Raw genomic sequence first — 11,170 nt, 5'->3', positions numbered from 1 at the left:
GCCGGGTAGGGGGGATCGCCCCACGGGATGCCCGAAGTCCGGGCCCGGTGCCGGAGGAACGCGCCCCGCCGCCCGCCCACCCCGGGTGCCCGCTCGGTGCCGTCGGGGCCCGGCTCGCGTTGATTGGCGCCGCGGGGAGTCCGCTCAGGGGAGGCGGGGGGGAGCTTTCGCCGGCGGGGGTGGTTTCCCCCTTCCCTGTCCGGGCTCATTGGCTAGACGGAGCCGCGGCAGGAAGGGGACAGAGACCACGCGGGCTCCGCCCCGCGCCGATAGAAACCTATCGGAGGGGAACCCGAGCCCGGAGAAACCCGCGGCGGCGGTGGCAGCAGCCGGCGGCCGCGCTCGGGGCCGCTCTCCGAGGGGCGGCCGGGCCGCGGCGGGCCGGGGGGGCCGCGCCATGCAGTACCAGGCGCCGGGCGCGGCTCCGGCGGCGGCCCTGGGCGTCGGCGTCCCGCTGTACGCGCCCACGCCGCTGCTGCAGCCCGCGCACCCCACGCCCTTCTACATCGAGGACATCCTGGGCCGCGGCCCCGCCGCCGCGCCGGCCCCCCACTCCCTGCCCGCCCCGCCGCCGCCGACGCTGCCGTCGCCCAACTCCTCCTTCACCAGCCTGGTGGCCCCGTACCGGACCCCCGTCTACGAGCCGACCCCCATCCACCCGGCCTTCTCCCATCACCTCGCCGCCACCTACGGCACCGGCGCTTACGCCGGGCCCCTCTACTCCTTTCCCCGCGCCGTCGGCGACTATACGCACGCACTGATCCGCCAGGACCCCCTGGGTAAGCCGCGGCCCCCCCTCCCCGCCCGGTCCCTATCCCGTCCCCTCCCGTCTCATCCCGTCCCATGCCGCCGTCGGGGAAGCGGCGGAGCTCAGCCCCGGCCCACTCGGCGCCCGCCTGCTTTACAGTAAATTCAGGGCAGCTCCGCGTTGGGAGCGAGACCGCAGTGCGCGGCCGCGGTGACTCAGATTTGTTTTCCTTCAACCGAGCGCCTCTCAGAGTGTCCTTAGTAATGTCGCGTGTGGTTTTGGTGGGGAGTTTTAATTGTGCCGAGAGATCGCGCAGCAGATCGCGGCCTTTTCCTGCCGATGGGTCCCAGTGCCGCCCGCACCGGCCCCGCTCCCGGCCCCGCGGCTCGCGGATGGGATCCGGGGGGGGGCATTCCATCCCGGTGCGGGGCCCGCGCTGCCCTCAGTGATTGCAAAACGCGCCCTGAGTCACCGCACCGCAGCAGCGAAGGAGCCTGACCCTTTCCGTTCATACAGGAAACCTTGAGCTCTCGATAGGAGTAAATCTGGTTTCAGTAGCTGTTAAGTGTTTTCCTGGCCGCCCGGAGCAGGCTCTTCCCCGGGAGTCGTGCACGGCGCTGATTACTTTATCGACATCCTCAATACAGACAAATTCAGGAAACACTCGGCTTCTGATAGCCGGGATCCGTTTTTCTGATATTGTTCATTTCCTCTGTGTGGGATGTGCCTTTATGACAGCTAAAATAACCAGTTGCTTCCTATTTTTTGAGGCTGTTTTGCACCAGAATTACTAAAGCCTGACGCAAGCAAAAATCTTGAAAAACAATGCAGCGAATTTCAAAGGCTGCGGGCGGAGGACGGGGGGACAGCGGCGATGCCTCGGCCACGGCCAACGACGCCGGGCCGGGACCGACCCCCGGGGGTGTCCCGCAGGCACCGGGCTGGAGCGCGGCGCGGGGTTGGGGCGTGCGGGCCAGGGCCATCCCGGTGGGAGATGGAGGAGACACGCGGCAGTGAAAGAGCAGAAGGAAGCGAAGGACTTTTTTTTTTTCTTCTACTCTGTATTTTTTTTGCGCGATAGACCAACAGGAAACACATTGACGGAAACGCTGCCAGAGCCCGTGGAGGGGCTCTGAACGCTCACTGCTCCGCCGGGCTGCGAAAACAGAGGAGAGAAAGTTGGGGCCGGGAGCGGGGCCGGGGTTCGAGGGGCCGGGATTGGCGGTGACGGTGCTGCTCCTTTTCTCCCCGAAGGAAAGCCGCTGCTGTGGAGCCCCTTCATCCAGCGGCCGCTGCATAAGAGGAAGGGTGGGCAGGTGCGCTTCTCCAACGAGCAGACCATCGAGCTGGAGAAGAAGTTCGAGACGCAGAAATATCTCTCCCCGCCTGAGAGGAAGCGCCTAGCCAAGCTGCTGCAGCTCAGCGAACGCCAGGTGAGGCCCAGCCCCACTCTCCGTGGCCGGGGGGTCCCTGCGTCCCGACCCGCACCACCCTGTGCCTTTCTCTCCCGCCGTAGGTCAAAACGTGGTTCCAGAACCGCAGAGCCAAATGGAGGCGCCTGAAGCAGGTACGGGATGGTTCTGTTTCTATAGCAATACGGGTTTAATGGCGTTATCTCGGCGCGGCGCCCGGTGCGGGATGTGTGCAGCACTCATCCGGCGCTGTTTAACCTCTTCACCTTGATTAAAACGGCAAACACCGCGCCGCGGCCCGACGGGGCTCACTCGGGCAGCATTAATGCTAAAAGCTCTTAATGCGGCTCCGGGTCAATGCCGGGCGGCCTTCACACCGCGCCCGTTGCAACTCGGCACTAATTGTTTTGTAAACCCATATGTTGTTTAGCCAATTAGCGCTGGGGAGATAAGCGAGCGACGGTGAACCGCTGCGGCGGTGGGGTCGGAGGGGACGGCCACGGCGCTTTCAGTGACCTCCCCACCCCAACCCCCCGTCGGGGGCAGCGCGGCTCTTTACGGGCGGTCCCGATGCGGGGCGCTGCGCGGCTCCTCCGCCCCTACGGACCGCGCTGAAGGCAGAGCTCTGTTTTTATGGCCCAGCTCAGTCGGGTCGGAGCCCTAAGCTCAAACGTTTGGGAAAAAATCCCAGTCGTGGTCCACTTTGGGCACGCAGGAAATTTGATCTGCAACTTTGCCTCGGGTTTACAGCACCTCGGCTCAGATCTCCTCCTTCCTGCACTCGATGTTGGTCCATAGCAGAGCCCCTCGGCAGTGCCTGTAGCTCCCGGCCCCGCAGCTGGTCCCTCCGTGCCGTGACCCCACACACATCCCCACACACCCTACGGCAGTGCCATGCATCTCCACCTGCTTCCCCCACTGTGGGCACACGGGCTCTTGTATTCAGCAATGGGCTTCAGTTCGATTTATGTTTTAATAGTGCGTGTTTTCACATTGAAGTTCGGCCTTGGAGCTTAATTATACTTAATTATATTTTTCTTCTCATTTGCTTTTGAGCCACTGATGAATTCGGTCTCCCTCCTTGTGCCACGAGGATTGCCATGTAATTGAGGACAGGTCAGGGCATTGTTTGGAGCCTCGCACCAAACATTCACTTCGCTAAAGGGCAGAGTTGGCTCCGAGTGCTGCAGTGGGCACAGCCCGTGGGACTCAGCCCTTCCCACACAGAACCCCGTGGTGCTTCCCTGTAGCTCCGTACCCAGTGACTTTCTGTCTCCGCAGGAGAACCCCCAGGCCACCAAAAAGGAGGAGGCGGAAGGCACCAGCGATCACGGTGACCCACGACCAGAGGGCAGCCCCAGCCCCGCTGGAGGGGGCGAGGCCGAGCCGCAGGACAGCCCCTCGGCTGCCTCACAGGAGGACCCCGAGTCCGATGTCTCTGACGACTCCGACCAGGAGGTGGACATCGAGGGCGACAAAGGCTTCTACAGTGCCACACGCTGATGTCCCGCAGGCACGGAGCCGAGCTCGGCTTGTGCTCTCCCGGGACTGCGGGACTGTGGGACTGAGGATTTTATGATGGGAGAGGACTTTCACCATTCCGCTGAAAGACAAAGAAGCACAAACGGACTCGTTCTGTAATGATCTGAGAAAGAAAAGGTGTATGTTCTACAAAAGATCCGGTTTTTGGCAGATCTCTGATTTGATTATAGGGACTGATCGGTGGTTTGTATTTACCGTGTAAGATCTATGTACATTGATTGGTGCTCTGACTGGGACACAGCGCTGTGCCCACCTCTGGCTGCTGGAAAACACCTCCCCCCCCACCCCCCCAGCTCATGTGGTGGGGGAGCACAGAGGGCAGGACTGTGCCTTTGTGTGTGCAAACGAATGTGCTTTAAATGGATTACTTTAAGTGCCCTTTGCAGGCAGAGAAATGTATTCTGTGCCATATAGAGGGATTGGAGCATCCCGACAGTGCCTTACCCCACACAGGACCTGCTGCCGCCCTCCCCCCCCCCCCCCCCCCCGAGGGATTCCCCCCGGACTGGACAAAGGCTGTGGCCGTGTTCAGTTTTGCTCTTGATGGAATGAAATGTCTCTCATCGTATTTTGGACGACTTTGCTCCACAATCTGCGTGGTTCCATTTGCAGGAAACAAAACAAAACAAAACAAAAAACAAAAAACCCACAACTCAAAAGCAATGCATCAAACCAACCCAGTTTGTTTTTTTCCTTGACAAATCTTCCCCAGATTTCCCATTTCAGAAGGAAATGAGGGGGCTGATAGGGCACTGCAGGGTGCAGCGTGGCAGTGAGCAACCATGCCCGGTGTGTCCCCCTCTGCTTCTGTACATAGCAGTTTGCCTTAAAAGTCTTTGCGGTTTTATACCTCATGTTCATATTTTGTACATATTGGTTCAATGTTAAGAAAAAAAAAAAAAAGAAGAAGAAGAAGCAAAAACTGGTATTTAATTTTCGATGGATTTGTTTGAAATAAAACGAAACTCTGCACGACCGCTGCCCAGTTCCTGGCACAGCCCACAGGTGCCCGCAGCCGGGCTTTGCCCTCCGGCAGCCGTTACCAGCGGCCTCGCGTCCCAATGTATCGCCTGGGTTCTCTACCGCGTGTCGGCTTCGTGCGAGTCCGGAGGAACGCGGGGAGAGAGGGTGGGAGGAGGAGCGGGTCCACGGGGCATCGACCGGAGCCGGGCAGCCGCTGACCCGCCTGAGTCAACAGCGGTGATCCATCGGCCTTTCTCCGAAACGCGGCGGGGGAAGGGGGGGAGGGGGAGACCTCGCGGGGTCTCCCCTCGGCTCGAGGAGCCGGTGCGTCGCGTCAGAGTGGGTCCGTGCCTCCTTAAAGCAGCCGGGCTGGTAACAGCCGAGCAAACACCGCGCAGAGCGGGAGGCGTCTCTGCCGCTGTTGAGCTCCGGCAGGTGTTCTCCGCCGTGAAACGTGTGGGAGAATCGCCGTGGGCAGTGAAAAGCATTCCCACAGCCCCATTCCCCTCGGGCCGGGTCTCCACTGGAGTCACACCGAGCACGAAGCGGTGCCAGCAGGGCAGCCCGGCCGTTCTCCTTCCTTCTCCGGGGTCGCGCGGCACCGGCCGTGCCATCCCGCGGGGACGGGAGCACGCGTGGCACCGAGCCGCGGCGGGCTGCGGGAGCCCCATTTCCAACCGAGGCGATATGGGATCCCCCACCCCGAAAGGTTCGCATCGCACCCGGAGCCCAGCAGGACTGTGGATTTGCGGGGTGTCGGGCAGGTGGTGGGGCTGTGCCAACGCCACAGGTCCCCGCGGAGCTCGCACTGAGGGTGGGCAGCGGTCAGAGCTGCGGCTGACGCTGGAGCCCGCTCCCAGCATCCCGGCCCCGCGAGGAGCTGCCCGCATCCCGGCGATCGCGTCCTCGGCGGGAGAAAATCTGCCGAGGCACTTTACAGCGTGCGGCAAAAGCTTCGAGCCCCTTCCGTGCCACACCGCTTTTTCCTATTTGTTTGCCTGTTGGCTATTTCATGCCGAACTAGCACGTACGACCTTTCCAGCACAACTCCCGTCTTGTTTTCGACTCTTTTATCAGCAGATTCAACTTGAAAATGGTTATCATTTAGCAGAAAAACAAACAGAAAAGCACATTTTTGTAAGCAAAACGTTAATGATTGGAAGAATTGCACCGATTTCAGCTTGACAGTGTGTGATTAATCCTCCGGGTCAGGTACTTATATTTTTAGTCATTGGGTTCGTCGGCCTTTGATATGCAGAACTCTTTCTAGCCTAATAGGCTATCGACCCGGCTGCCAATGTACTTTGACTCCTTAAACAGCGGCTCCCAGGTGCGGGGCCTCGGCTGCTCGGGACGGGCACACGCGGGGACTCCCGGAATTTGGGGCCGCGGAGCTGCGGGTGCTGCGGGTGGGACCCAGCTCCAAATCTCCAGTGCCCGATTCCAAAGCTCCGGATCCGGGACACGAGTGGGACACCCGGTCGTGGTCCCCCAGAGAGCCTCAAGCACTCTCCCTTTGAGCTCCACGAGACAGAAAGCCCAGGACTGCTGGTGACAGCGGGTGCTCACTGCAGAGCCTGTGCTGACTGCAGAGCCTCAGCCTTATCCCGACTCATGGGTTTTGTTGGCTCCAGGCCTGTATTTACATCAGCAAATCAATCTATGTTTCTGAAATATTTCAGATAGTGCACCTGAAGGACAAAAGAACTCGACACAATTATTAAAAAGACTCCTCGTGGTAACTTAAGTGTCTCCATTGTTCCAGAGCTATTGGCAAATGACCGCTGAGAACAAGCAAGCCAAGCCTGGACTGTCATTTTGGAGTTACACACAAGAATTGCTGTTCAGTAGGCACTTCATTTGCTGTGTTAATTTTCTTTTTTCCCCTAATTATCAGGTACCAATCCATGTCACAAAGACGTTATTTCTAATGGGACTCATCACAAAGTATTTTTTTTGCTATCTGACCAACACACAACCACGCCATAAAGCCTTAATGGTAAATAGAACTAATAGATTTTTTTTCTTTTCTATACTAACAGGTCCTGTCATTAAGCAATCGGAGAGGCTGGACTTGTGCTTCTTCAGTTGCATAAAGACTTTCCCCCTTGCTCCTTTGTCTTATCTATCTGTGTATTTATTCATTTTCCCGAGCTGCTGTTTAAGATGTCAAAGATGCCAGGACAGTTCTGGTAACTGTTCCTCTAACTTGTTCACTCGCCATTCAGCTTTCTAGAAGCACAACAGAACAAGGATGTACATAAATGACTAAGAGTTTATCTGCTGACTTGGTAGGAGATGACAATTATCACAACAAGAATGTGTACACACATGTTGGCCACACACTTTAAAATAGATGTTTAAAGGAGTAGCTTAGGTTGAAGGTTTTTTCTGAGTAAATTTTATCAAAAATCAAGGCAGAGGCAAAGCCAATGGATGGCCAGTGGCCTGTAAGAAATGAGTGGGTTCTCGCACCCAGCTGGAAGCACTGATGGTAAAGAAGCATCAAACTTTGCTTTTGTTGGTACAGCTTTGGCAAATGCACAGGGGCAAGGATTGAATGGGCATGGAAAATGAGCTGGAATCTTATCAGCCTTAGACAAAGGACCATTTCCAGAAGTAATTCAATCAAGCTTATTTGAGGACTAAGAATCTCATCCAACAACACATAGATTTCAATGTCCATAATGTTGTATTAGCAGGCTGCTATTGCCTGCTGGGACTCCAGACCTGCTACAGCTGAGCAGAACACAATCTTAGTGGACTTTTTCTAAGTTTTGCTTTTGAAAAGAGAGGTTCTGAGTAAACTGAATGTATTGAAATAGGATCTTTTGCTCCTATCACCGAGATGAGGCCTCAGAGTGTTCCCCCACTTGTCAATTGTTGTCGTTGCTTTGAAAACCTATGTGGAGAAACTCCTTACTGATATCTGCCTGTACTCCACGCTCCTTGGCTGCAGCAGTGAGGCTTTCCATGGTCTCAGTATGTCACTCTAGAAAACATTCTGGCATTGTCTAGACAATTATAAAAGTTGTGCTTTCAGAATTATTTAGCAAACACTTTTTAACATCTTTAAGCATTTGATTTGTCCTGTCTATACAAGGTTTCACAATGTGGTAGTCAAGCCACCTTAGTTTATGTCTTAAAAACACAACTTCTATTCTAGTCTAGACATACTGAAAGAAGGTGTTTGTCCTGGAGTACACCCACATGAAGTGATGGCAGTTGTACAATGAGTCAGGGCTGCTCACTACCATGTAGTTTATCTCAATGACTTACTGCAGATACTAGGGTAAAGATCACAGGTTAAAAGGGGAAGAGGTAACTTTTACATACATCACTTCTTCCACTTCCCTTTCTGTATGAGAAGGAACCCTCCTACCCGGCCCAAAGAACTACTCATCTGCACATGGGGTTGGTCAGAGCAACTGATCCTGCCCACACCTGTGGTGCAGCAGAACACATTATGCACAAAGCTGGGTAGTTACAGAGGTGCCTCTGTAGGGACCCACGCTCTTGGTCCTGTCACCAAACCTTCAGTTCTGCCAGGGAGCCCTTTCTACACCCATTTGGAACAAACGTTGCCCAGGCTAGTACAATATAGTACAAAACAATCCCAGGATCCCACTTCTGACACACTGAGATTGTTCAGTCTAGAGAAGAGGAAGTTGAAGGGAGGCTTTATCACTCTCTACAGCTCCCTGAATGTAGGTTGTAGTAAGATGGGCATCCACATCTTCTCCCAGGTAGCAGAGATGGGACGGGAAGTAATGGCCTTACATTGAACCAGGAGAGGTTCAGATTGGATATTAGGAAATATTTCTTCTCGGAAAGAGTGGTGATGCACTGGCACAGGCTGCCCAGGGAGATGGTGGAGACACTGTCTCAGGAGGTGTTTCAAGAAAAGGGTAGAAGGGGCACTGAGTGACATGGTCTGGAGCAGTCACAGACATGGGTTTGTGGTTGGATTAGGTGATCTTAGTGGTCTTTCCAACATTAATGATTCTATGAGTCTATAATATAATGGTCTTTGAAGAAGAGTTTTGCACTAACTTGGTTTGTTTTGTTCAGTGGGTATCTGGAACGTGGTGCCCAGGCAGCTCTGCTGGCACACTGAAGAAATGTTTGCCAATTTTGGTAGTATGGTTGGTTGGTCCTGGGCTTCTTGTCAAATTAGATATTGAATTCATCTTGGCTGTGTGCATGTCGATGCCAGTCAAATGTAGGGAGGAGCAGTGCTGGACTGGGAATAAAAGTGCTGCTCAAGAGGCAGATGGGGTCTGTCCCATAGCATTAGCTCTGGCTCTGGCCCTGGGTGCTGACCCAGCATGTCTTTGTCACCAACACAGTGCTTGGTGCAATGTGGCCTCCTTGGTGCTGTGACACCCACCCCACACAAACCATTAGAAGCATCCCACCCCCAGGAGAGCAGCTTGAAATAATCCAACAGAGCAGCAGAGCTGGTGGTGCTCAAGCAGGCTGCATTTCCCAGGGCTCCTGAAAACTATTCCCCATATTTACAGCTCTGCTTGGGAACCTGGGGATGGACCCAGATCACATCACTAGGCACTTTTGAAAATCCTGGTCAAAAACGGTACCAGCCCTCCTCCAACTGTGATGCGTGGCAGTCCAAGTGTGCTTAGTTGCAGAATCCTTTGTAAGACAGAAGAAGTGCCCTGTGCTTCAAGAAACAAATACTTTGCACTCACAGTTGTGATTAGGAACAGCAGTTTATAGTAATTCACAATGAAGTGCTCGAAAATGAGATTTCTTTATTGTAACATGGCCCTTAGAAGTAGTTTCTTGATGAAATTATTTTATATTCCCATGCAGATTTTTTAAAATATAATACTTTTGTTTATGGTTTTCTCCTAAACTGTGAATCACTTGATTCACCAACATAACCTGTACAACCTTATTTTCTCTCTCTGTATAATCAATATATCTGGCACTGACAACTCAAGCATAGATCCTGATACTTTAAAATGTAGAGTATTAAGTTATTTGTTGGTAGCACCAGAACAAATGTAGGGTAAATAATGTAGTTAAACAACAAATGAATTAAGGCCTTATTCTTCCTTAGTTGCTTATGGAATCTGCATTACTACATACTTTCCATTATTTGCAAATTACACCAGACTAATTGAATAAACGCTTTAAAATGGGTCCTGAACACTGGTTTAGAAGCACAGAGGAAGTGGTTTCTTAGACAACTGCTGCCCACATATTGATTTGATAACGGGGAGGTGGAGGGGAGAAGATGATTATGTTGATGTACAGAGCTGTTGATTGTTTAATTGAAGGTAAAATTTTTAGCTTCACTAGTCAATTACCTGATCTCATTAAGTCCTTAAGAATCACTAAAATACCATTCTGGCTGAAGCAGCTGCACTTTGCTATTATATTGTCTGAAGCATTAGGAAAATCATTTGCTAATGGTGATTTACAAGTGTAAACATGTGATATTTTTAGCATCTGAACAAGCTTTCCCCATGTGAGAGCTCTCGAATGACTAACATCAACCAGGTGAAGACAGGGAAGGACCTGAAATGTGCTTTTGTGCTTGCTTAAATGAACTGTAAACTTCTAAATATCCAAACCTTATCAACAAAGTGGAAGATGGAAGAAAAACCTCTATTTCTTGACATTAATACTGTTTAAATATACTTATCAAAAGCTTGGTACTGGGCGGAAAACAGAGACTGTTATAAGGATAAACGTAAACTAAGACGTAAGTTGACATCCCTGCGGTGGGAAGGGACACCAGGTAGGGGTGATCTGGAGACCTTTGTGCAGCAAAGACTGCTTGTCCTGTGCCAGGCACCATTAGTTTGGGAGCTGCACATGAGGATTTGTGTACCAACTTCCAGACTCCTTGTGCAACAGTGTGTGCAGCACTGATACGTTCTCATAACTTGTGTGTGCAGCACTGAAATATACATTCTCATAAATTGTGCCATTTTACATGTTTCCAAGCATCACATGAACAAACTCTTCTAGGTTAATGGGTTTTCACTTTGCAGGATGACTGCCACAAAGGAGGTAAACCACACAGGGATGATAAACCATAAAACAAGGAGGTAAACCATACAGGAATGTGAGATCTGCTTTCCAAAGGCCACTTGGTAAGAGCTCTGCTTCTTCGTGTTTTGATCTGGTTTGTTTGTTTTATGTTTAGGTGAGTTCATAGAAAGACAACTGCCTTCCTCCCATCATTCTTGCCAGCAACACGGCTCCAATCACATCAACCTGATGAACTCTCTCAATGAGCTCAATGTGCTTTTTTCTCAGTGTGAAGACGTAACAAACGGTTATGAATCAGTCCCAGAATGAGAGATTTAGCAGGAATTGTTTCTTCTTCCCTTTTTCTCTCTTCTCACCACAAAAGGACAATGATAGATGTTAGAAGCTGATAACTGCTTTAGAACAAGTACAGTGAGACTTGGACTTCTCAAGTGTTTTGAATATTCCCACTGCCATATAGTTTTGGTTCTGTGCCAATTTG

At 52.6% G+C, this 11,170-nt stretch overlaps 1 protein-coding gene across 1 annotated transcript; it reads left to right on the top strand.

Moving 5' to 3' along the window:
- Positions 1–388: 388 nt before the first annotated feature.
- On the top strand, positions 389–4,671 carry HHEX (hematopoietically expressed homeobox). The gene is made up of 4 exons (XM_048945284.1): positions 389–779; positions 2,003–2,181; positions 2,265–2,315; positions 3,442–4,671. The coding sequence occupies exons 1-4, from the start codon at positions 398–400 to the stop codon at positions 3,661–3,663; spliced, it is 834 nt and encodes a 277-aa protein (XP_048801241.1). The 5' UTR covers positions 389–397; the 3' UTR covers positions 3,664–4,671.
- The last annotated feature ends 6,499 nt before the right edge of the window (positions 4,672–11,170 follow it).

This window comes from Lagopus muta, chromosome 5 (genome assembly GCF_023343835.1).
Source record: "Lagopus muta isolate bLagMut1 chromosome 5, bLagMut1 primary, whole genome shotgun sequence".
In the NCBI taxonomy this organism is placed as follows: domain Eukaryota; kingdom Metazoa; phylum Chordata; class Aves; order Galliformes; family Phasianidae; genus Lagopus; species Lagopus muta.
This window is presented reverse-complemented; position numbering and strand designations above follow the sequence as displayed.